Source organism: Balaenoptera musculus, chromosome 15 (genome assembly GCF_009873245.2).
Source record: "Balaenoptera musculus isolate JJ_BM4_2016_0621 chromosome 15, mBalMus1.pri.v3, whole genome shotgun sequence".
NCBI classification, from domain to species: Eukaryota; Metazoa; Chordata; class Mammalia; order Artiodactyla; family Balaenopteridae; genus Balaenoptera; species Balaenoptera musculus.
In genome coordinates this window covers 82,492,012-82,517,996 of record NC_045799.1, presented here as the reverse complement: position 1 = coordinate 82,517,996, position 25,985 = coordinate 82,492,012, and the positions used below count along the sequence as shown (strand labels likewise).

At 47.1% G+C, this 25,985-nt stretch overlaps 1 protein-coding gene across 8 annotated transcripts in view; it reads left to right on the top strand.

Moving 5' to 3' along the window:
• Positions 1-25,985, top strand: part of LOC118880656 (transformation/transcription domain associated protein) — a 112,618-nt gene that overhangs the window by 73,545 nt on the left and 13,088 nt on the right. For 3 of the 8 annotated variants that reach the window (XM_036824402.1, XM_036824401.1, XM_036824406.1), the window contains 17 exons: positions 346-465; positions 660-947; positions 1,114-1,251; positions 1,934-2,046; positions 2,474-2,609; positions 5,666-5,857; positions 11,174-11,402; positions 12,018-12,283; positions 12,856-12,956; positions 14,189-14,390; positions 15,629-15,793; positions 17,215-17,305; positions 18,913-19,112; positions 19,900-20,161; positions 23,073-23,298; positions 24,142-24,359; positions 25,664-25,848. In XM_036824402.1, the coding sequence (XP_036680297.1) occupies positions 346-465; positions 660-947; positions 1,114-1,251; positions 1,934-2,046; positions 2,474-2,609; positions 5,666-5,857; positions 11,174-11,402; positions 12,018-12,283; positions 12,856-12,956; positions 14,189-14,390; positions 15,629-15,793; positions 17,215-17,305; positions 18,913-19,112; positions 19,900-20,161; positions 23,073-23,298; positions 24,142-24,359; positions 25,664-25,848 (3,132 nt within the window). The remainder of the gene's footprint in view (positions 1-345; positions 466-659; positions 948-1,113; positions 1,252-1,933; positions 2,047-2,473; positions 2,610-5,665; positions 5,858-11,173; positions 11,403-12,017; positions 12,284-12,855; positions 12,957-14,188; positions 14,391-15,628; positions 15,794-17,214; positions 17,306-18,912; positions 19,113-19,899; positions 20,162-23,072; positions 23,299-24,141; positions 24,360-25,663; positions 25,849-25,985) is intronic. The other 5 variants (XM_036824405.1, XM_036824407.1, XM_036824409.1 and 2 more) reach the window with 3 other exon arrangements.

Genomic DNA, 25,985 nt, shown 5'->3' with positions numbered 1-25,985 from the left:
GCCTCTCGTTTGCACTTTTAGCATCAGCATCGTGTTCGTACTTCTCGGGCCTGGTGGAATCAGTAATAGGAAATGCCCTTGAAAGTTAAAAATGTAGGTGTGTCACTGGTGAGCCCCTTACCCAGGTCCTGGCTCAGCTGCTAAGCACACCGGGGGTCCGTGGTGCTCAGAATCTGTGTTTCACTTTGGCATGACGTTTGTTCAGGTCTTTGAAAGTTTGGAAGTGGAGGAGCGTGTGGTAAGCTGGGGCAGTAACGTTTCCTGACCAAAGATGCGTGGGGCACCCGCGTGGCAGGGGTTTCAGCACCAGCCCTTGCCCGCTACACTGGTCTTTCCTCTCCGCAGACTGGAGCCCTGCTCGGCGCTTTCGTCCAGCTGTGCCACATCTCCACCACGCTGGCCGAAAAGACGTGGGTCCAGCTTTTCCCCAGATTGTGGAAAATCCTGTCTGACAGACAGCAGCATGTGAGTCTGTTTTTTAAGTCCTCTTTTGAAAAATGTAGTTTTAGGTTTTGATAAGTAATTGGTTAAGTTTCAAAGGCTGAGGAAACTAGTATTATCCAAGAGTGAATAATCAAAAATATCCCAGATGCTGAGTGAGAGAGTAAAGCGTGCTGATTTTTGCACGAGACTCAGGTCAGCCTGCTCTTGGGTTCCAGGCTCTGGCGGGCGAGGTCAGCCCATTCCTGTGCAGCGGCAGCCACCAGGTGCAGCGGGACTGCCAGCCCAGCGCCCTCAACTGCTTCGTGGAGGCCATGTCCCAGTGTGTCCCTCCCATCCCCATCCGGCCCTGCGTGCTCAAGTACCTGGGGAAGACCCACAACCTCTGGTTCCGTTCCACCTTGATGCTCGAGCACCAGGCCTTTGAGAAAGGGCTGAGCCTGCAGATTAAGCCCAAGCAAACAACGGAGTTTTATGAGCAGGAGAGCATCACTCCACCTCAGCAGGTGAGGCCCTGCCTTGTTTTGTTGATCACGTCTTCCTTGCTGGTGACTTCATGGTCCCAGCAAACATCTCCCCAGTGATTTTAAATTAGGTACCGTGAAGTTGCTTTGTTGGGGCAGGGGGAAAGCAGTTGTCATGAGCACTCAGAAACCGTGACCTGTGTTTCAGGAGATTCTGGATTCCCTCGCTGAGCTTTACTCTCTGTTACAAGAGGAAGACATGTGGGCGGGCTTGTGGCAGAAGCGTTGCAAGTACTCGGAGACGGCGACGGCCATCGCCTATGAGCAGCACGGGTTCTTCGAGCAGGTAGTGCCGTCGGGCGGGATGTCCAGGTCGCATGGGTGGTGAAAGGCGTTTATAGTGGTTCTTTATTATCATGTCCTCAAGTCAGTTCGTGTCTAAATAAGAAATTTACTGTTTTCTTTGAAGCATTTATTTATCCACATAAAGACTCTTTGATTAAAGTCTCAGTTTCAGAGAAACATACGTATGTGACGTGAACATTTTTAAAGCTCAGTCCTGAATCGTTTACTGTTAGTTGCTAATGTGGATGCTTCTTATCTACAGTCATTGATCCTGTTGGAAGTGGTAGGTAGATTGTGATCAGTGTGAGATTTTAATCCTCGTGCTTGTCCTTTCACTGTAGTGTGGGTCACTGTCGCAGCCGCGTGTAGGACACCGAGCCACAGAAACTCCAGAGGCAGAGGCACGGGCTGTGGCCCCTGCTCTCATCTCTGACGGATGGAAAAATGAACCCGGGGTCTGGGTGGTCTCCCTCCCGCTCCTTCCGTTGTGTGTGGGGAATTATGCACCTTCTCCTCCACTCTCTTCTGTTCTCTGAATGGAGAATTCTGGGTGTTGGGTGACCTTAGAGAAGAGCAACGAGACACCCCTGGGTCTGTGATGCAACTTGCCCTAAATAATTGAGCAATGGTCATGTAAAAGTTTCTAGTTAAACCGCAGTTTGAAAGCAGTTTAACTTTTTTAGGCACAAGAATCATATGAAAAGGCAATGGATAAAGCCAAGAAAGAACATGAGAGGAGTAACGCATCCCCTGCTATTTTCCCAGAATACCAGCTTTGGGAGGACCACTGGATTCGGTAAGCTGAACAGTGACGTGTTCAAGAATCAGTTAAGGAAACCAGTGAGAAGTCTCTGAAATGTTCTCATAATGAGTGTTTTTAAGAGGGAACTTTGCTGCTTTCTTTATGGCCCCGTGAAGAAAAGAACAAACAAAAACCAATAAACAGCTTTTAAAGTCTTGAGTAATTGAGAGTGTGTTGGAGAAACAGTGAACGACCCCTGCTCTCCACAGGCTCCGGAGCTCTGAGCTCTGCCGCAGGGGCTGAGGTTCTTGCCACTCCGGGGGCACGTAGTTTACTGCCCTGGGGCACCTCAGCATCCCGCAGAAGCCCGCCCTTCTCTGGTGGGGGGAAATACTTTTTCCTTTCGGTGGAATGGAAATGACTTAAAATCCCATCTGTGGGTGTGGTCACTAAGCTTTGGCTCCCGATCCCTGATCTCTAGGTGCTCCAAGGAGCTGAACCAGTGGGAAGCCTTGACAGAGTACGGCCAGTCCAAAGGTCACATTAACCCTTACCTGGTCCTGGAGTGTGCTTGGCGGGTGTCCAACTGGACCGCCATGAAGGAGGCGCTGGTGCAGGTGAGACCCCACCCCTCCCCGCCCACCCCGTGACTTGTCCATGCTCAGGTCACAGTCTCCACAGCTGAGTGGGGCCCTGTTGGCAAAGCTGTGAGTCTCTGGAGATTTCCCTTCACTCACAGCAAGCTGGGCATTTTGACAGATGAAAGAGAGCGCTTGGGAAGCAAAAGTTATTTTGGGTTATCACTAACATCTTTCCTGAGTTTGAGTTAAATTATAACTTAAGTATTAGTTCATTATTGAGTTACAGTAAAAAGTATCAGGTGGAGACCTTGGATTCTCTGAGAAAACAGTAATGTCTGGAGAAATTTGGAAAAACAGAGGCAGTTGTACTGGTGGACTTGGTTGGCAGAAGCTCTGCAGCAGTGAGTATGGCAAAGGTGAATTGTGCAAGCAGGGCCTGGCACAGTAGCTGCTGTCAGTAAGTTTGTTACATGAAAACAGTATCACATTCAAAGCATGTCTTGCATTACGGAAGTGGTAATTGTGCAGTGAAAGTGAAGTTGAGCCATTAACATGGTTGAGGTCTACATTTTCAAAAATTAAACTCCATCCAGAGGAACTCAGTGCCTGACGGGAGAGCAGGCACAGAGGTACAGTTTTCTTTCTCACACTGGGAAGCTTGTGTCAGGGCATCAGAAGTTATGGTGTCAGACAGCGCAGCTGTGTTGTCTGAGCCCCACGTCGTCATCGTCTTCATCACCGTCACCACCGTCACCACCATCACCACCATCATCACCATCATCACCATCATCACCATCACCACCATCACCACCATCATCACCATCATCACCATCATCAAAGCCTTGGGTGGTCTGTGAAAGCAGCTATTCTTGTTGCTCTTTATTTTTTCCTGCATCTGTACCCTTCTGTGATTTTCTCCTTTGGCCCCTTTTCTTTGCTGCTGCTCCTCAGTTTTTGACCTTTTCTATGTGGTGTCAGTGTTATGGGGTTTAGGGGTTTACACTATTGTCCTGTTCTCACCTTCCCCCTTTACCTAGTAAGGGTTTATTTACAGTCACACCAATGATTCTCCTTCCTTAATGTGGAGACTCAAAAGCACATTGAGATTATAGGCCACTTTGTTTGAAAGGATTAACCTAAAATTTTAACTTGTATTGTGGATACCATGCTTATTTTGTTACTTCTGCTGCTTTTAAACAAAATGCAAAAGATCGAAGAACTGAAATAGTCACAAGCTGTTAACTACAGAGTGGTTACAGAGCCCAGGTTCTGGACTTTCAGGGTGGGACCTGGGAAATGGCTCACCTGATGCAGGGAGTTGGTGTTACTCTGAGAGATAACCAATCACTTCTGTAGGTAAACAGAAATAAATATTTTGCTGACAGGTTGCATTTACAGTTGATTGTTCTTTATTCTGATAAACATTCTCCTTTATTTTATCTCAATGTAAAAGTATTTATATTATAAATAAGTATTTATAACTCACTCTAATGGTTTCTTTTTCTCCTTTCCAAGGTTTCACTTAGCAGGATATGTGCAGTATCATACTGTCCATAGGTCTGACAAATCATCTTCTTTCACAAATTCTTGATTATTTTCCCAAAATTTTAAGGCACTTACTGGTTAGAAAAAGCTCAAAGTATATTAATAAGCACTCTGGGTAATCAGTAAATTAATTTCAAATGGTCTTGATAGTACTAAGTTATTTACTCATTTACCAGTATTTAAAAGAAAAAAAATCAAATTACCTTTCTTTTTCCTCCTGTGTCTTGCGATTATGGGGCTGCTTGTAGTCGTTCATTTCTTGGTTTGATTTAATAAATGGGGTAATTTTTTTCAGTGGAGGAGAAATGAGAAGAGAGGCCTTTGTTCTTAATGTTACAGAGGGCAGGTGTGATTGACAGAAGCCTATCTTAAATAGTGTTTAAGTCCAGAAAATGTAAGATTTTAGGTGTAATTTTAGAGGATCATGTAGGAAGCAGATGTGTTTACAAGGTTGCCTCCCTGAATTTCTTCATCACTGGATTACTGAGAACTAAGAGGGGCCGTGGACGTGACTCTGCTGTGAAAAAGTCAGATGTTAGAAAACAAGGCCAAGTGTTATGTCAGCGCATTATTATTACCGTCACTGCTCTTACGTCATTTGTACAGAGAGCAGCATGGCACTAAGATGTGTGTAATTTCTATTGTTGCTTCCCAGACGTGCTTCACAATGAATGTCTTATTGATCTTGTTACAGCAAGTCCTATAAAATTCTTTTAAGAATATTTCTATATTCTTTCTTTTTTTTATACACAGAGATTATTTTTGAAAAGAGTTTAATTTTTTAATTTACATTTTTTAAAATGCTCTGTAAGAGGCTGGTAAAATGCAATGAGTTCTAATGCCTTCTTTAGAAGGTGGTGGGCAAACACAGGGGCTTTCCCGGGCACACCTGGAGCCTCTACCTGGGCTTAGGGCCAATGGGAGGAAACGTGATGGCTCTGGGCTCTGTCCACTTCATCAGAACTGATAACCAAGATACGAGAAATCTGGGGGAAACTTTATAGTAGATAATAAAGTGTGGCCTTTAAATGACAGTAAAATTTATGAATGTTCACTCATATTCTTATAAACCTGAATCGCTGCCTTCAGCTTCCTTATATAATGTGGAACAAGTTAGATTAATTTCCCAGGGTAACTGTGAATTGGAAACAATTCAAAATTATACTGATATTTATCAGAGAGGAGATGAGCACATATTTAATCCTTTGAAAATTCACTGGCTGACTTTGTACGTTGTTCATCTGGTCTGTCATAATGGTGTTGATCAGTTTCCCCTTTCTGGAACTACTAGTGACCTTAAAGCAAGGAGCCCGTGGCACCTCCATAGATAGAGAGATTGGCCACTCATTGGTATTCGGCAAAGGAGAGTGTCCAGAAAAAATCTAAAGCATGATGACATCTCTAAAGAAAATGAGTGTCTATTTATGGCTTAATTTCTGTTTATTGCTTTGCAAACTGGCTACCAAAAAATTGACTTTACTTTTTGACTCTTTCCACTGAGAGGAAGTATACCCATTGTTTCCTATGTGATGTTCTTCCATAACCAGGTAGAAGTAAGTTGTCCAAAGGAGATGGCATGGAAGGTCAACATGTACCGTGGATACCTGGCGATCTGCCACCCTGAGGAGCAGCAGCTCAGCTTCATCGAGCGCCTGGTGGAAATGGCCAGCAGCTTGGCCATCCGCGAGTGGCGGCGGCTGCCCCACGTGGTGTCGCACGTGCACACACCTCTTCTCCAGGTGGGTCCCTCCCGGCAGAGCTCCTCCCGTCCAGGCTTAGGTCCATAAGCTGAGCTGGACGGGAGAGGAAACTCCTTCCACTTGTCCTTTCCCATTTAAACTCATCCTCGGGGAAAGGAAGGCCAGAGGCAAAACGGAGAGGACTGAAATGTTGCGTCTTATTTTTGGTGCTTCCAAGGGATTTAACTGACAGAAGCCGTCCCACGGGAGTGATCTGGATGATTTTCATTTTTGCCTTAGGAATATTCTTTAATGCCCACTGTACCACCATCAGTGTGATGCCACTGTTCAGTCTGAAAAGGTCTCTCCTCCTCTGAGACTCTAAGACTGCAGTTAAATAGGCTGCGCCTTGGCTCCTTCCTTTGTGTGTCGTCTTCACTATTTCATGACAATTTGTTCAGCCACACCAGCCACCATTCAGTGGCTCAGATCTAAAGGGTCTCTCCCCACAGCCCCTTGTGCACGCCGCCCCTCTCCACGGAACATGCTTCCCCATCCTCCCAGCCCCTGTGCATGTGCGTGTGCATGCACATACACACACACACACACACACACACACACGAAGGGCTGTGTCAGCTCTTGTCCTCTTTTATCTGGCGCCTCGCATGGAGCAGCTCCCAGTGTTATTGCATGAGTAAAACTATAGGCAGAATGGTCATACTTTTTTCCTCTTGAAAGAGTAGTTTTGAGACTTAAACTGCTATATTGATTTTTATAGTGTAGTTTTTTATAGATTTTTTAAATGATATAGTTATTTATTAATATACTTAGATTATTTTGTCACTGTCATAGTGAACCAGAAGTTCATTGAAACAATCGCTTTGTTTTGATATTTTTCCTTTTTGTATCTATTATTTTTGGTTTTTTCGCAAGGTGTGCACTAAGGTAGTGTTATTTTGCAGGTATGTAACATCTCTAATCTAGGTTATTAAAATATTCTAAAGCCTTTTATTTAAGGTGGACTTTTTCTTCCACATCCTCTAAAAGTGCAAAGATGGTTTGCATGTCGTGGCTGTTAGGAAAAAAGTTATTGCATGAACATAGGAAAAAGGTGTCAATGCAAGAAATATTGTGAATGACTGAGTATTATTATGAATGAATGGCTAAGTATTACTATGAATAACACAGTTGTGAATAAATAGAAATTATTGTGTGGTTATATATTCAAAGTACAGAGTATAAAAGGCAGTATTTCAGACAATCCTGATTCAGGAATTTTGGAAATGAAATTAAAGGCAGTTTCTCTTCCACTGCTGTGGTCACAGTTGATACTCAGTAATTTGTTGATTAGTTTGGTTACAAAGCTAACTGCATTTAGAGAGATGATTTCCTCCCCCAAGTAGCACTATCAACCAGCATAGCTGAGAAATCTTATAGAAAACGAAGACATAAGAATGATTTTATGGAAACGATTCAACAATGTTTCAGTTTGATCATTCGGTAACTATTAATTTTAGGGTCAGAGTTTGAGGAGGTGGAAAGGATGAGCTAGAGAAGTGTTTATTTTTAAAAAATTAACTATACCTTTTTTCGAAACCTATAAATGTTAAAACAATGCCTAATTTTTAGAAATATTTATCATGTTTTAATAAGTTATAAAATAATGTGTTTCGAACTACAGCTTGTGTCTCTCCCCCTCCTCCTCAACTACCACCCCTCAAAAGAATCACTGAGGGGAAAAGTTTTGGTGCTTTTGCACAGCAGCATTCCCGTCTTACTGACTCTAGGACCCGAGAGTTGTGATAGGGATTTTAGATGGCGCGTCTACCCCTTTGGCCTACTGAAAACATCAGTACTGGGCTCCTGGATCAGCCACAAGTCAGGAGGAAACACAGAGTCTGAGCACTGTTGAGGAGGGAGTGACTTTGCTGTCACGTTGTCCAGAAGAGCAGCGTAAGGGCCTCTGAAGTTTTACTTCATAACAGCAACGGGCACAACGGGGGAAGTTGTTAAAACCAACCTTTCACAACTCTGAAATTTAAAGATTTGCAGTAATCCAGGGAGCATTTAAGGAAAACAGCTGTATTTCAGTAAGAATAGCAAGGTTTTGTGGCATTTAATTGTCCTATTCCCATTACCCCTCTCCCCAGCTCTGCCTTGAAAACCAACAGCTTCCAACCATAGTAGCTGTGAAAACCAGCCTAGCAGCCACCAGTGGAAGACAGTACAGATTTAGAGACCCCCCCAAAAAACCCAGCCCCAGAATGCTGGCACTATTTAACCAGCACTACAGCTCCTAGAAGAACCCTATTCACAGGGTTTGTCTCTATTTGACCTGACTCAGAGCTTGCTCAATAGAGAAAGTCATATGTGAGAGCATTTGTCAAAAATAATCATTGGCAATTGTTTAATATCACAGCTGCCTGATGTAGCAACACCAGTCCCAGTAAAGGGAAGATTAGAGAATGAGATGTCTATATATATTGTGAAAAGCTTTAACATATTCCTGGGAATCTAGAAGACCACATACACATACATCCTGTGCACACATGCTCAGGAGAGACTTGAGAAGATCCTAAGCTTTCACCTCTGGCTGACCTTGGGGCTCTGTATAAGTGGGAAGTAAAGGCTGAGGCAGAATTGAAAATTGCCTGGCTGAGGGATAAGGGGCATGCTGCAAAAGGCACACAGAGCCTTATCATTTCAGGTCTTTAAGGAAATCTCTGTCTAATCATTTGCTGACCAGTAAGCTAATTGAGCAGAGACTCTAGTGGTTACATTCTGCAAAGACTACAGACTTTATAGAAGTAGTTCAGGAATATTTGAAAAAGTTTTATCTAACCTATAAGCACAAGAAAAAAATGCTCAACATCATTAGTCATTAGGGAAATGCAAATCATAACTGCAATGAGATACCACTTTATACGCATTAGCATAGCTAGAATGAAAAAGGTAATAGCAAGTATTGGTGAGGATGTGGAGAAAAATGGAATCCTCATATATTGCTTGTAGGATTGTAAAATAGTGCTTGCTCTTTGGAAACAGTCTGACAGTTTCTCAAAATATTAAACATGGAATTACCATAGGCTCAACAATTTCACTCCTAGGTGTAACTCTAAGAGAAATTAAAACTTACGTCCACAAAAACCCTCACACAAATGTCTATAGTGTTAATAGTCATAATAGTCAAAATGTGGAAATACTCCAAATGACCATCAGCTGATGAATGAATAAATTAAAATGGTATATTCATGCAATGGAGTATTACTCAGCAGTAAAAAGGAATGAAGTACCAGTATGTGTTACAGCGTGGGTAAACCTTGAAAGTATGCTAAGTGAAGAAGCAAGACACAGAAGGCCACATGTATGATTCCATTTATATGAAATGTCTAGAATAGACAAATCCATAGAGATAAACAGTAGATTAGTGGTTGTCACCTTCTAGGGGAGGAAGAGTGGAAAGAGGCTACCTGTGGGCTTCTTTCTATAACTAGATAGGGTTGATGGTCATATAGCTCTAGGAAAAATATACATGGTCGCTGACTTACAATTTTTTGACTTTATGATGGTGTGAAAAAATATATATACGATCTATATTCAGTAGAAACCATACTTCGAACACTGAATTTTGACCAGACCAGCGTATGTGGTATGATACTCACGTGGTGCTGGGTAGTGAGTGGTACCAAGCTTCAGCTCCTGGTCAGCCATGCGATCACGAGGGTGAACAAGCGCATGCTTACAGCTATTCTGAACCCATACAACCATTCTATTTTTCACTTTCAGTACAGTTGTTAGTAAATTATAAGAGAAAATCAACACTTTATTATTAAATAGGCTTTGGGTTAGATAGTGTGAGTGTTTTAAAGCACATTCAGGTTGGCTGGGCTAAGCTAAGATGTCTGGTAGGTTAGGTGTGTTAAATGCATTCTTAACGTCAGGTATTTTCCACTTAGGATGAGTTTATTGGAACATAACCCCATCGTAAGTTGAGAAAGATCTGTGCTAAAAACTACTGAACTGTACACTTTAAAAGGTGATTTTGATGATGTTTCAATTATACCTCAGTAAAGCTGTTATAAAACAAATATCCCATTGTTCTATTATCAGTAAGCTTTTGGTGGGAGGAAGGATGAGATAAAGGTTTCAGAAACCCAAATGTAATGAATTAAACTTAAATGTAATGAAGTATAGATGGAAAGCATAAATTCTTAAATTTTTAAAATTAAGATGAAACAGAAGGATACTGAGTACTGAACTTGGTGCTGTGTTTGGGGATTCAAACAATTTAATTAAAACTTTCTGCCTCAAAAGAGAATTAGGCTGGAGGGAGGTGACATATCCATAAGAAGCAAAATTTTAAGAGGGAGTCTATGATTCAGTGCCATGTGGTAGGACAGAAAATACACACAAGGATTTAGAGAAGGGAAGAATCCCTGTGGGAGAGCAGAAGGTGAAGCTTGACAGGTAGAGCTTGAATAGGCTCAGAACTGTGGCCCGGGCCCCCCCGTAAGGAGAGGGCACCATAAATTTGGAGCCAGCAACACATCTGGGGTTTAAAGGGTAGTGACCTGGACAGATGTATAGGGATGTGATGCAAATGCATGTATCAGCCCAAAGAGATCGTTAGAACCGTGTTCTGAGATGCTTGACGTGGCTCCGGGGTTCAGATGTTCATGGAAGTACAGCTTGAGGGCAGGGGGACCGGGCTGTTCTGGTCTTAGGCGTCGGTAGACAAAGAGCCACACTTAGCTGGTGGCAAAGGGCACAGAAAAAGGATAGTTATGGGGGGCGGGGGGAGTCGGTGTTCTCCAGGCCCCAGTGTCACAGCAGCCGCAGAGCAGAGGTGTTAAAATGGGGGGTGGGGACAGGGACCACGAGAGTAGCGTTTGAGGTATGGAATAAGTTAAACGTGGCACCTGAGGCACAGTGCTTCCTTTGGTAATTGAATCGTGAGCTCTTCACAGTAAGGATTCCTGATTGACTCTGGTTTGTTATCCTCTTTCAATCTTTTTTTTTTTTTTAAAGATGCTGATTTTGATTTATTTATTTATTTATTTTTGGCTGTGTTGGGTCTTCGTTTCTGTGCGAGGGCTTTCTCTAGTTGTGGCAAGCGGGGGCCACTCTTCATCGCGGTGCTCGGGCCTCTCACTATCATGGCCGCTCGTTGCGGAGCACAGGCTCCAGACGCGCAGGCTCAGTAGTTGTGGCTCACGGGCCTAGCTGCTCCATGGCATGTGGGATCTTCCCAGACCAGGGCTCGAACCCGTGTGCCCTGCATTAGCAGGCAGATTCTCAACCACTGCGCCACCAGGGAAGCCCTCCTCTTTCAATCTTAATGCTCACTGTGAAATCTCTTATGCTGGTCCCTTTTAGGCAGCCCAGCAAATCATTGAACTTCAGGAAGCCGCTCAAATTAACGCAGGCTTACAGCCCACCAACCTGGGAAGGAACAACAGCCTGCATGACATGAAGACAGTGGTGAAGACCTGGAGGAACCGGCTGCCCATCGTGTCTGACGATTTGTCCCACTGGAGCAGCGTCTTCATGTGGCGGCAGCATCATTACCAGGGTAAACCTACCTGGTCCGGCATGCGTTCATCATGTAATTTTCCAGACGCCCCACTCTTCTGGTTTCATGTCTTGGTTGTGTTTTGTTGTTTTGTTTTTTGTTTTTTTTTTCTTTTACCGGATTTTCTCTTTTTTTGGCGTGATAGATGGTGGTTGTTATGACAGGGTAAAGGTGAAGGCGGTGAAAGATGGGAAGAATTTCCCCCTACCTGTTCCCTTTTTCCAGCTAGAACAGACGTGCTGCTGGACACTGTTGCACCAGGGGCACAGGCCAGTGGGGTCACAGCCTGGGTTGGGGCCCTCTTTGTTTTGAAGCCCCCTGAGGAAGAGCTGCGCTCAGGTGGCAGCGTGTAGCCCTTTTCACCTTCCCTGGTCCCCTCTGCTCTTCCCCTCAACCTGCCAGGCATCTATTTGTTCAGAGCGACCTTCGTGGTTTAGTAGCCAAGACGGTAACACCCAACTCAAGAGTTAGAGCTTCTTAGATCTTCCTTTTGATACAGAATACAAGGAAAAGTAATGAGGGTTTATCACAGAGCTTCCCATTGCATAAGCCATGTGTGTTTGTTTTTCATTTTTTATTTAAGCCTTATTGTGGAACACTTTGAAAAATGTTTGACATGGACTGAAAACTCATTTCTTTGCTCTCTAGCTATTGTAACGGCCTATGAGAATAGTTCTCAGCATGACCCAAGTTCAAACAATGCTATGCTTGGGGTTCACGCATCGGCTTCAGCAATCATCCAGTATGGAAAAATTGCCCGAAAACAGGGACTGGTCAATGTAGCTCTGGATATATTAAGTCGTATTCATACTATTCCAACCGTCCCTATCGTGGATTGCTTCCAGAAGATTCGGCAGCAAGTCAAATGCTACCTGCAACTGGCAGGCGTCATGGGGAAGAACGAGTGTATGCAGGTAGAGTGCCAGCCGGACCCCATGCCCGCCCGCCCGCGCCCAGGAGGTCTGGGGAGGAATGAAGGGTCCATGTGGAAACGCCTGGTTCAGACAACAGGGAAAGAGGCTAGAACTTTACAAACACAGCTCTGGTCTCGGGGAACAGTCCTGCCCAAACAAGAAAGGGACAGGCAGCCGCTTGAGTATTTGAGTGAATTACATGTGATGGTCTCTCTTCTACTTGGTTAACGTAGTTAAGGAAAGAACGTTAAAAACTGCAGAACTATGAGGGTATATGGTAGATTTGGGCTATGTTCAGAGGAATATTAATAAAAACAATGAAACTGACTAGCTATGGTGAAGCTTTGGAGAAAATAATACCATTAAGGTGTCTAGAACTGAATTTGCATTTAGTGATTGAGTTTAAATACTACTTGTTAGTCAGCAAATATTCATGGTGGGCAAGCCTGTTGTCAATTTAAAGTATATTTGTCAATGACCTTTCGACTTGCTGCATAGATCAATATTTTAATGAGGTTTTTATATTATTGTCTAGAAAATTCAAGAACTTTTTTTCTGTTTTTAATAAACAGGGCCTTGAAGTTATTGAATCTACAAACTTAAAATACTTCACAAAAGAGATGACGGCTGAATTTTATGCGCTGAAGGGAATGTTCTTGGCTCAGATCAACAAGTATGTATGTTACGTAGGTGGAGGATAAGAGACAGACTCATCAGATTATCTAAATAGTTATTTATAACTTGAAGCTGACGTGAAGATCAAGCTAGAAACTGACATGGCTTAGTGACAGTTGTCAGGGATGACATTTCAAATATTGCACCTCTAGGAAGGTAATAACTTGCAGCAAATTGACGGGCCAGCTCGAGTGTAGTACTTAAAAAACTTTTTAAACATGAATTGCTTGAACAGAGAACTGCTGATAACATGGATTCATTGCCCCAGTTTCTCAGCATGCCATTTTGGAGCAGAGTTGATTCCTTTCTTTTTTTAATAAATTTATTTTATTTCATTTATTTTGGGCTGCGTTGGGTCTTTGTTGCTGTGTGCGGGTTTTTCTCTATTTGCGGCAAGCGGGGGCTACTTTTCATTGTGGTGCGTGGGCTTCTCATTGTGGTGGCCTCTCTTGTTGCACAGCACAGGCTCTAGGTGCACAGACATGTGGGATCCCCCCGGACCAGGGCTCAAACCTGTGTCCCCTGCATTGGCAGGCGGGTTCCTAACCACTGCGCCACCAGGAAAGCCCCCAGAGTTGATTGCTTTTATGGAGATGATTCTTGCTTTAGAGCAGGGGTCAGTCAACTGGAAAACAGTATGGCAGGTCCTCAAAAAACTAAACAAAAAAATTATCATATGGCCCAGCAACTCCACTCCTAGGTATTTTCCCAAAAGTGTTGAAAACAGGAACTCAAGCGGGTAGTTGTTCATGAAGGCTCACAGCAGCACTGTTTACTATGGTCAGAATATCGAAACAACTCAAGTGAATGGATAAACAAGATGTGGTGTATACAGACATTGGAATAGTATTCAGCCTAAAGAGGAGTGAAGTGTTAACATGTACTATAGCGTGGATGAACCTCAAAAACACAATGCTGATTGAAAGAATCCAGACAAAAAATTACAATGTATGATTCCATTAATAAGAAATGTGCAGAGTAGATAAATCCATAGAGACAGAAAGCAGGTCAGTGGTCACCAGGGCTGGAGGTTGGGGGAATTGGAGAGTGACTGCTTCATGGGTCAGGGTTTTCTGGGGTGATGAAAATGTTTGTGGCCTACATAGAGGTGGCAGTTGCACAACATTTTAAAGGTACCAAATGCCATGGAACTATTCACTTTAAAATGGTTGATTTTATATTAAATGATGTTCACCTAAAAAAATTTGTTTTGATTTTGTGTCTTCACAGGTCTGAGGAAGCAAACAAAGCCTTTTCTGCAGCTGTGCAAATGCACGATGTGCTGGTGAAAGCTTGGGCCATGTGGGGCGATTACCTGGAAAATATCTTTGTGAAGGAGCGGCAGCTGCATCTTGGAGTGTCTGCCATTACCTGTTACCTGCATGCGTGCCGGCATCAGAATGAGAGCAAATCAAGAAAATACTTAGCCAAGGTGAGACTGAAAGAATTAGCTTTGACCAAAGACCACCCAGTAAGTAGCCTTTAAGTTTAGATGAAAATTCAGCGACTTACTGATCTGTGCTGGGCATGAGGCATTTCTTCATGCCTTACCTCTCATTTCCCTTCACCTTTTGAAGTATAGTCCACAGTTCTACTTCAAGCTGAAAAATGGAGGCCTGGACATACCTGGAGTCAAAGGACTTCTAAGCAGCAAAACTGAGCCTAGAGTCTGGGTCTTAGGACTCAAGTCCAGTGTTTGCTGTGGGACCTCACATTGGACAAAGATTCCTGCAGACTGCTGAGGGGTCTGCCCAGAGAGCTTACCTGCTAGACACCTGTTAGATTCTGATCTCTCACCTGCAGGGACCGTGCACACAGTCACGGAGCCGGTCAGCTCTAGTCACAGGTGACGTTGAATCCCCTGGTTTCTGCACACACTGCAGGGTGAGGTCGCAGTCACCTGCATTGTCATCCGCGGGGCCCCCAGTACAGTGCCGGGCACAAGGCCGGTATTGACCTGGGCCCAACAGGGGGCCGCTTGAGCCCAAGTGTCCTCCGCAGTATTGAGCCTTCTCAGCCCTCCCGGGAAACGCATCAATACAACCCAGACTCCATTCTTGCAGAAACTTAAGAATAAGTTCTGCTTTTCTGTTTTGTCCATTAAAGGTTAGGAGTTTTTAGAATTCCTTGATTTAACATCAAAAATTTGGGTTGAACATCAGCACCTAGTAGTTAAAGCCGACTATAGAAACAAACTGACTGTAGTCACACCAAGAAACCACCTCACTGTCTTGACTCCAGCTTTGCTTATTTTTAGATGTAATTGTTTCAGACGTCCCTGGACACCAGGCTGCCAGCACGGGGCCTACCTGATACTAGGGTGGTTGTCACCTGAGATCTTTAGCAGAAGCCCATTTTGTTCTGGGGAGATTGCAGGTGTGGAGTAGCAGGCTGACACCCCTTGGGGTCACACTGGCCACCACTAGCCAGCCGATTGGGTCAGTTACTAGTGGGCATTAAAGCTAAATCTGGATGAAAGCTATATGTAAATTTTCAGTTTTATTTATAAGATTCATGTTTAGGTTTAGCAATATTGTTGGGCCTTTTATAGATATTTTCCCACAATGCCAGTGAAGTTACTCTATATGGTATTTTAATGTGGGGGGAAAGGTCACTTGATCAGAGCCTTAGAATTTTCATTCAACTCTAGAATTTTCCCTTCTGTCTTAGGTGCTGTGGCTCTTGAGTTTTGATGATGACAAAAATACTTTGGCAGATGCCGTCGACAAGTACTGCGTCGGTGTGCCACCCATCCAGTGGCTGGCCTGGATCCCACAGCTGCTCACCTGTCTGGTTGGCTCCGAGGGAAAGCTGCTTTTGAACCTGATTAGCCAGGTGGGAATAGCAAGGCATCTTTGGTCACAAAAAAATTGTCTTCATTTCACATCCTTTTTTTTTCCAGGAAGGAAATGCGCATGCTCAAAGAGAGATGGGAAGATGTACACAATTAGATATCACTTGATATAAAGCACAATTGAAAGTGATTGAAGAGTATATCAGGGTTGGCATGGAATAATCTGCTAGAGTTACAGTATTAAAATGGTCATTTCTTTCCTTGAACGTGTTGCCACATAAGATACACGTAAAATAAACATTCTCTTAAAATGCAAGGTCACTAGTGAGGACTCACAGTTACCCACGGTGAGTGTGTGTCTGGTTGATACTTCACGGCTGACATCCCATCGTGTGCCAGTCGCTCTTCAGAGCTTCCCTTCGGAAGAACACTCAGCCCAGTTGTGGTGTTGATTGCCCTCTCTACAGTTAGTTGTTCAGCCGCAGCTGCCGAGGCTGCAAGTTGTGTGCACTGGGTGGGCTTGGGGAGTCGGACAGACTGGGGCCCGGGGTCCTGTAGAAGGGCTTTCATGACCCTTATTTGAGAGTGGCTCCAGATTGTCCCTCTCCTGCAAAAAGACCGAGAGGGGAAGGGCCTGAACAATAGAGATTTGGATACAGTCGGTCTGGGATAGAGTGCCTTTGACTGTGCTGCTTCTTATAAAATTACAGAGTCATATATATAATTTTTCACATGTGAACAGCGTCATAACCAAGCATTTGGGGACATGCTACTTGTTCATCGTTCTGTCTGTTCTTCACATGTGGTGCATCATCTACACGGTACCCAGAAGTGGTTTTATTTTTCCCTTGAGAGCTTGCAGCTGTGTTCCTGGGTACTGACTGGTATTTCGCTTGGAGTTGATCTGTCAAGGTGTAGGTTCCCTTTATTTGGTATCGTCATTCATTGAATGTCTCTTAATGTACGTTAGCCAGCCACCCTGTGGCAGAGCTGGGTGACGTCTGCTCAGCCCTTTTGAAGGAGCCATATAACCCCAATTTGGTAAAACCGGCATGTCTTACCTTAAAGAGAAAAAGTTCAGTCTCCTCCTTCCTGCAGTTTTGCAGAGTGAAGTTACTCGCTAGTGAGCCTTGTTGTCAGTTAGCTAGAATCAGCTCACAGTTCCCGCTGAATAAAGACTGGTGTCATTTTGTGTTTTCCTGTCATTGGCCCGAGTGAGATCCAGGGACTTGAGTGTTTGTCATCCTCATATTAACTGAATCAAATGAAAGTGTGGTTTCCCTCTGTCATCAGTAGTCTTGGGGCAGAACTGATGAAATACACCATGTTGCTCTTTCTTGGATCTTTTAAAGCTAAACTAGATGTTTGACTTGCTGTTTAATCCGACCTCATGTGTATTAGGTCGGTGGTGTGGCCAAGTGCCAGGCCAGCGTCCCACTCATGATTAACTGTCTCGGAGCAGGTTGGACGAGTGTATCCCCAAGCCGTCTACTTTCCCATCCGGACCCTGTACCTGACCCTGAAGATAGAACAGCGGGAGCGCTACAAGAGCGGTACGTCTCCGGGGGGTGCAGTGGCCAGGCCCCCACTGCCGCGGACACATGCTCGCTTGCAGCTCCTTTCCAGCATGTGGGCCGGTCTTGTGTTTAGTCCCTGAGAGGACACTGGGTCTGGAAGATAAAACCTGATCTCCCAGTGAAGTTTCTGGTTTTCCTTCGCCGCAGTGTAATAGGGTATTCATCTACCTGAGTGATTTGATCCCTAAGTAGAAAAAATTACATGAAATTTTTAGGTACAGATAATTATAAAGCTGAACTTGCCCCATTAGTTATAAATGCATCCTGGTAAACAGTGTAAACGTCAGTTACGGTGTTATAAGGAATATCTTCAGCTGTCAGGGGAATCAGCATAGAAATCAATCTCACCAAATGTAAAAACGTACTCAAAATAGAGGTTTTTAATCTATATTGAATAGCTCTGGTGTGTAAAGAAGTAATTTAATGGTTTCAGTTACCCACTAAGCATGGTGCTTTGTAAACACCACGTTTACTTGCTTCACCACGTTTTTAATATGTAGACATTTATGCTGCGGGGCCAGAGTCTTTCTAGGAAGGTGACTCCACCCACTGGACGGTGGCAGCATCTCCTGGTCCTGCACGGGGTGGATGAGGACCGCACAGCGTGTTAGCTCCAACCTCCTGGGTACCTGGGTAGATTCATGTTTTGGTCATTCGAAAGTTAAGATTTTTTTATTCTAAGAGAGATGAAGCTAAAAAAATGAGCAAAGGGGGTTCTACAACGTATTTCTTTTTTCTTTTTTTAAAAATATATTTATTTATTTATTTTTGGCTGCATTGGGACTTCATTGCTACGCGCGGGCCTTCTCTAGTTGCGGCGAGCGGGGGCTACTCTTCTTTGCAGTGTGCAGTCTTCTCATTGCGGTGCTTCTCTTGTTGCAGAGCACGGGCTCTAGGCATGCAGGCTTCAGTAGTTGTGGCACACAGGCTCAGTAGTTGTGGCTCGCGGTCTCTAGAGCACAGGCTCAGTAGTTGTGGCGCACGGGCTCCGCGGCATGTGGGATCTTCCCGGACCAGGGCTCAAACGCGTGTCCTCTGCATTGGCAGGTGGATTCTTAACCACTGCGCCACCAGGAAAGTCCCTACAACATATTTCTTATATAGCAAGTGACTGTATTTTTCAAAGATGTCATTTTATACATGTGGTTTGGCTTACCTAGATGAAAACATGTAGGCTGACTTGTTAACTACTTCTAGATTCTCTGAGCTGTAATACAAGGAATGAATTTTGAAATGTTCTGCCAGACATTTAAAAAAATGTTCAAACTTCCACTGAAGTTAGAGAGTCCAGTGAAGCCTGCACACCCTCACGCAGACCCACCAGTTACGTGCTGCCATACCTGCTTTCTCTCTCAACACATACGCCTTCTGGAACCACTGCAAGCCCAGTTGTAGGGGCCGCGCTCTCTGCAGTGCCCTCTCCTTAGAGCCAGGGCGCCTCCCACACAGCCCCTGGGAAGTGCCCCGGGATGTGTCCCACGCCGGCAGGAACCAGCGTTCCTTTGGCCGGTGGGTCCTTAGAGCACCGACTCTCCCATCGGTCAGTTTGGCGCTGACATTGGCGTTGTGTGTGTTGCTCTCAGATTCTGGACAGCAGCAGCCAAGTTCAGTGGGTAACCAGTCCCATTCTGCATCAGATCCAGGGCCCATAAGAGCCACGGCCCCCATGTGGCGCTGCAGCCGAATCATGCACATGCAGCGGGAGCTGCACCCGACCCTGCTGTCTTCCCTGGAAGGCATCGTCGATCAGATGGTCTGGTTCCGGGAAAACTGGCACGAGGAGGTACGTGATGTGGTCTCGGGGGTGCTGGCATCCTGCGGAGGGGATGGATCATTTGGAATGCTTTCATGGCTGTGTTCTCTTGAGACTCCCTGCCTGGTTGTGTGTATGTTTGTTGTTGGATTGAACGGTGGAACAGCAGATACTTAATGTCTGTACGCTAGTGCTGCCTTAATATTGGAAGTAGAAGACTTCAAAAGAAGATGAGATTGAGAAAGCCATTTCTGGCCTTAAAATGCTTATTTTGTTCACGTGTATGAGCTTAATCACTGAAATGCCACCACTGACCAGGGAGCTGCGGTGGTGTGGGCAGGGGTCACTCACCGGCCACTCGTCTCCAGGAGCTGGGAGCTGGTTCTCAGGCCACAGCCTTAGTGGCGGTGATAGAATAATCAGCCTTTGTTGCCCAGATATTTGTCTGGTTGGCCACGAGGCCTCTCGTTAGTACTGTGTTATTTTGTGTGTGTGCAGAGTACACTGAAGTGATCTGAAAATAGGTTTTTTTCCTTGGTTGCTCAACAGAAAGGTATGTGTATGATGCAAAAAGTGGGGTCTTGGGTCTTTTTTTTTTTAATGTTCAGGACAGTTGCTTCTCATTGTTAACAACACAGCTCATGGCATGAGTGTCCGGGCGGCCCCCCGGTTCCGCACAGTCTGGTGCTGACGCCTGCTGTGCGCCAGGTGTCGGTGGTGGGGCCGGGTGGGCGGGGCAGGTGCTTTTTGGTTGGTGGGTGGGTTGCTTGAATGGAGAGCTCTGTTGTGCGAGCTGCCTTGGGTCTCTTTCCCCCAGGTTCTCAGGCAGCTCCAGCAGGGCCTGGCGAAATGCTACTCTGTCGCATTTGAGAAAAGCGGAGCAGTGTCGGATGCCAAGATTACGCCCCATACTCTCAACTTCGTCAAGAAGCTGGTGAGCACGTTCGGGGTGGGCCTGGAGAACGTGTCCAACGTCTCGACCATGTTCTCCAGCGCGGCCTCCGAGTCCCTGGCCCGGCGCGCACAGGCCACCGCGCAGGACCCTGTCTTCCAGAAGCTGAAGGGCCAGTTCACAACCGGTGAGTCCTGATCCAAGGGAGCTCCCACTCAGCGTTTTTCCTTGGTCTTAACATCTAAGTTAACCACATCCGTTCGTTTTCATGAGCACAGTACCGGGCGAGCTGGTTAGACTGTGTTTAAAATACAGACTGGATCACAAGGAAACTGACGTTCCCCGCCTGGGGCTGCATGTCCTTCCCTCCGGAGAAAGGTCGAGGTTTCAGGGCCAGAGCACCGGGCTCCCCGTCAGGTTAGACACAGGGTTTTAGGACAGACCTGCTTCTGCTCCCCCGTCCCTCCTTCTGCTTGGTTTTCATGGGAAAACGCAACAGGGTAAGGTGAGGCAGTAAGACCCAACGGTGCAGGGCCCGAGGTGACAGGTAAGGTTCAGGCCTGTAGTGGATTCTGGTGGCAAGATGAAAAGGAGGTTGTGTTTCTAATCCTGTCCCCAGTTCAGGTTCACGCATTTCCCTAGACCCACAGGAGCCCCACCTCTTTCTGCATGATCTGAGGTGAGCGGTCCGGTCTCCCTCAGCCCAAATCCTCATCTGTCGTAGGGACCCTCGTCCCCCCAGTGTGCGCACAGGCACGGCTGCATCCCCTGGAGCTCGTGCTTGTGTGGTCTGTCATCCTCGGAAAAAGGAAGAGTCCGAGATGAAAGTTTCATGGAAGCCATCATATGTTACTTCAAAGAAGTGATATTTAGTGTATCTTTATCTTAAAATGTCCAGATCATTAAATCAAATGTGGTCTGAAATAGAGAATTAGAAGTGGAACAAATCATCCGGATTCTGATGTGAAAAAAATGACAAACACTGAAACTTGAAAGGAGGACAGCTATGAGGCTCTGACCCACCACAAAGTGTAGCGAGTTTCAGACACTTAAATCAAGAGCTGTCCAGCGCCTCTCGTCATGTGCCCCCAGGGAGGACCGTCTCTGGGTTTAGCGCTGGGTTCTGGTCTAGAGAGTGGAGGAGAGTTGTCCCACCATCTCCAGCAACACTGCATGCATTGGCTGCTAGCTCCAAGTCTGTAAGGAGGTAGAAGGAGGTTCAAAACAGTACATTAAATTTATCCCAGAGGAGACTTACTTACAAGCAAAAACTTATACTCGAGTGTTGATAGCCACTTTATTTGTAATAGCTCCAAACTGAAGTCCACCTAAATGCCCCTCTAAGGAGAATGGATACACAACGTGTGGTATTTCCATACTCATATAAAGCAAATAAAGAGGAGTTAACAGCAACTTAGACGAACCTCAAAGAAATTACGGTGACTGCAAAAAGCCAGTCTCAAAAGGATTCCTGCTGCACGCTGCTTAATTATGAAACACTTGTGAAATACCATAATAATCAAGCTGGAGACCAGAGTAGTGGTAGCCAGGCGTCAGGGATGCGGGGAGGAGGTGGCTGTGGCTCTGAGAGGCATCGGGGCGTCTGTGGTGATGGACGGCGAGTATCTTGGTCACGGTGCTGGTTTGGCGCTCCCTACATGGCATCTCACGGACACACACGTGCACGCGTGCACATGCACAGGACAGGTATCTGAATCAGCCCTGGGGGTTATGCCAATGCCTTGGTTTCGGAAAGGGGTGTGTGGCCCTCCCTGTACATTTCTTTGTACTCCTGTGAATCTATATTCATTTCAAAATAAAAGTTAACGAAAAGTAACAAACAAAAATCCATTACATGAATGTCAGGCCTGAGCTTGGTAACACCTTCCTGAACCAGAGCTGAGAAGGAGCAGCCCCTGTGTGCAGCTGCCTGCGTCCTGGCTGGGTGGCCCCTGCCGTAGCTCTGCAGCGGAGCCTGGGTGGAAACCTGCCTCCTCGTGTTGGTGCATGGGGACCTCTCCAGCCACCTGCTTGTGTGAAGTCTTGCTAGAGTTAAAGGGAAACCAGAGAAATGCTGTGGAAAAAAACCCACACAATAAAAGTACATTGACTTTCAGGGGCTTCCCTGGTGGCACAGTGGCTAAGAATCCGCCTGCCAATGCAGGGGACACGGGTTTGAGCCCTGGTCCGGGAAGATCCCACATGCCGCGGAGCAGCTAAGCCCGTGCGCCACAACTACTGAGCCTGCGTGCCACAACTACTGAAGCCAGCGTGCCACAACTACTGAAGCCAGCACGTCTGGAGCCCATGCTCCACAACAAGAGAAGCCACCGCAGTGAGAAACCCGTGCACTGCGACGAAGAGTAGCCCCCTCTCGCTGCAACTAGAGAAAGCCTGTGTGCAGCAACAAAGACCCAACGCAGCCAAAAATAAATAAATGTAATTTTTTTTAAAAAAGTACATTGATTTTCATAAAACTGATGACCCTGTACACAGTTGAGGTCACACGTGGGCCTGATGATTAGAACTGCTGGAGTAGCCGCGTGCTGTGCTGAGGGCCTTAATGCGTGCTACCTTGTTTAACTTAATCCTTGAGGGTCCGTGCTGTTTATATCCGTCCTGTGACTCACAGTGCTTTGCTGCAGACTAGATGCGAGGTGTGTCTGTTTCCTACCTGGGAGGTGCTTGAGCTGCGGTTTTTGTAGTGAATTAGAAATAGCCCGGGGACTTCCCTGGTGGCGCAGTGGTTGAGAGTCCGCCTGCCAGTGCAGGGGATATGGGTTTGAGCCCTGCTCCCAGAAGATCCCACATGTCACAGAGCAACTAAGCCCGTGCGCCACAACTACTGAGCCTGCGCTCTAGAGCCTGTGAGCCACAACTACTGAGCCTGCGCTGTAGAGCCCGCGTGCTTAGAGCCCGTGCTCTTCAACAAGAGAAGCCACCCCAATGAGAAGCCCGGGCACCGCAACTAGAGAAAGCCTGCGCGCAGCAACGAAGAATCAATGCAGCCAAAAATAAATAAATTAATTAAAAAAAAAAAAAAAGAAAAGAAATAGCCCAGAGACTAAAAATGTTTCTAATCATATTTTATTTTGCAGATTTTGACTTCAGTGTTCCAGGTTCCATGAAGCTTCATAATCTTATTTCTAAACTGAAAAAGTGGATCAAAATTCTGGAGGCTAAAACCAAGCAACTTCCAAAATTCTTCCTCATAGAAGAAAAGTGCCGGTTTTTGAGCAATTTCTCAGCGCAGACAGCTGAGGTAGAAATTCCTGGGGAATTTCTGATGCCAAAGCCAACACATTACTACATCAAGATCGCTCGGTGAGTGAGCCTGACCTGGCCCGGGATCACCAAAACCTTCCCCAGCAGACCCCCAGGCAGACCTGGCCAGCGGGTCACACTGTAATTCCCTCCCCTCTGCACTCCTTCCCCCGAAACGGGAGAGGACACAGTGTTGCTCTAGGATATGAGTACCTTTAAAGGGTCTGGTCTAACCACTGGCTTCAGTGTCTTGTTTGAGTCAAGCTTGTGTTTGCTCTCAAAAGAACCCTTTCTGAATCCCCGTGGAACTTGACAAAGTATAGTTTCACAGTCTTCTGTAAACTCTTAAAGCACAGGATTCAAAAGAATCAGACAATGGTCAAATTTACCAGAGCAAAGCAAGTTGCATCTCATTTAAAATGTAAAGTGAGCTGTGAAGGGGCGACCCTTAATGGTCAGGTGTTTCCTCTAAACCTGACCCATCCTGGCCGCCCCCTCCCTCTCCTGCCGTCAGCGTGCTCGGGCCCACGGCCCACGCTCGCTCCTCGGGCACCTGTTCCTCTGCCCCAGCGCCAGCCAGTGGGGCCCGCGCCCTCGTGGCTGCTGGACCCCTCTGGGCCGGTTAGCGCCCGTCTCTGGCTGCTGAGGCTGGACCCTCGGCGTGCCTGTTTGAAACTTCCAGCTCCGCCTTCTCTTCCTCCTCTCGTTTTCCCTCCGATACTGTGGCACGCCCTGTACCTTGTCGCAGTGAGGTGGGGTGTAAGTGACAAACCACCGCTGTCGTACAGTCTGTTTTGCAGGACGGTTCTGACAGCTGTTTCTGTAGAGCTCATCTTCTCAAAGGAAAGGGTTGGAAGCTGGGGCTCGGGGCGTTGGCGTCTGATTGTCCGCTGCTCCCGGCAGGTTTATGCCCCGGGTGGAGATCGTGCAGAAGCACAACACGGCCGCCAGGAGGCTGTACATCCGCGGGCACAACGGGAAGATCTACCCGTACCTGGTCATGAACGACGCCTGCCTGACGGAGTCGCGGCGGGAGGAGCGCGTGCTGCAGCTGCTCCGCCTGCTCAACCCCTGCTTGGAAAAGAGGAAGGAAACCACCAAGAGGCACTTATTTTTCACAGGTACCGGCGCTGCCCGGGGCTCCACAGCGATGCCCGGCCCCCTGTGCCGTCTGTGTCAGCAGCTGCGCGTCTCTGAGCCCCGCCAGGCGGGGGCAGGCCGTAGGCTGAGCGCTGGTGCCCGCACGGGCCCGGCTCCTGGAGGGAGGGGACGCCTCCACCCCGGGGCCTGAGGCTCCTCCCCGCAGGACGGGCGCCCTAACGAGGACTCGTCTGGAGAAGGAGGCCCCGGGCCCGTGCACACGGCCCTCTTCGCTTGCCCAGGAACCTTCCCAGGCTCTGGCGACGCCTGGCTGAGCAGAGGGCTTGTTGGGCGTGTGCTCACGGCACGTGGCAGTTTTTAAGTGCAGTCTCGGATCTGCTCCGGGCCGCAGCCTGCACTGTGTGGGCACCGCCTGAGGTGCTGCCTGGGAGTCGAGGAGCCCCGGGCGGCCACAGAAATCTCAGGCAGGCGGCAGCCAGCAGCCCCGAGTGAGGTCTTCCCGGAACCGAGTCGTCGTGGGTGAACCGTGAGCCTGTGGTAAGGGGTGTGGGGGAGCTGCCGGTAGTCCCACCCAGAGGAGGGAGCTGTCGTCACACTTCAGCAGTAACCCCCGGTTTAGGAGCCCATTGCAACGCATATTATCTGGTCCTGTATGGAACTTTCTCCTGCTAGCCAAGTTGTGATCCAGCCTATTCTGACCTAAGATCTCTTGCCCTTAAGTTCAACATCCCCAAAATAAGAAGTATATTAAAAAAAAAACAGGTCTATAGAAAGCTGTGTGCATTTTCACATGTATGTAACGTGATCTACCGTGTTGGTCCCAGCTGTGCTAATTGGTTGTTCTTTGCTGCTTCCAAAGAAACAAGCTCCTGGTTAGCTCCAGATGGTGGTCCATGTACGTCCCCTGGAGTCCTGTAGGAATTTCTTCATGGGTTGAAGCCATGGCAACGGGCCAGTAGCCGTGCTTTAACTGGCGTTAGACCGAATCGACTCTCGATTAGAAGTCAGAGGCGGCGTGTGCCCGCCGCCGCCCCGCAGGCCGGCAGACTTGGCTCAGAGCTGCGCCGCGCGGCTCCAGAGCACTTGGCGGCACGGCCTCCTTGCTCTTCTCGTGAGGTTGCCTAGTGAGGCCTTCCTGGTCGCCTGTGCCTTAAACGCAGGCCACGGGCGGCTCGGGCTCTGGCCCCGCTAGACGGAGCCTCAGGCCGTGGGCTGAGGCCACCGCGCCGTGTGACCGGGCTGTCCCGGCTTCGCCCGCACCTCTGCCCCAGCGCTGGCCTGTGGGCCCCGCTCTCATCTGCCCGTCTCTCCCCTCTCTCCTCAGTCCCGCGCGTGGTGGCCGTGTCCCCGCAGATGCGCCTGGTGGAGGACAACCCGTCCTCACTCTCCCTGGTGGAGATCTACAAGCAGCGCTGTGCCAAGAAGGGCATCGAGCACGACAACCCCATCTCCCGCTACTATGACCGCCTGGCCACCGTGCAGGCGCGCGGGACGCAGGCCAGCCACCAGGTGCGGGGGCGCCGGGGCCGGGCAGGGGTCCAGCTGGACGGGTGAGGTGGCCGTGGGCCTTGGTGAAGGGGCATTTGCTGCAGGCCATGTGTTGTAACAGGGCAGAGAGGTACGTCTCAGCCTTGCAGAGCCTCGTG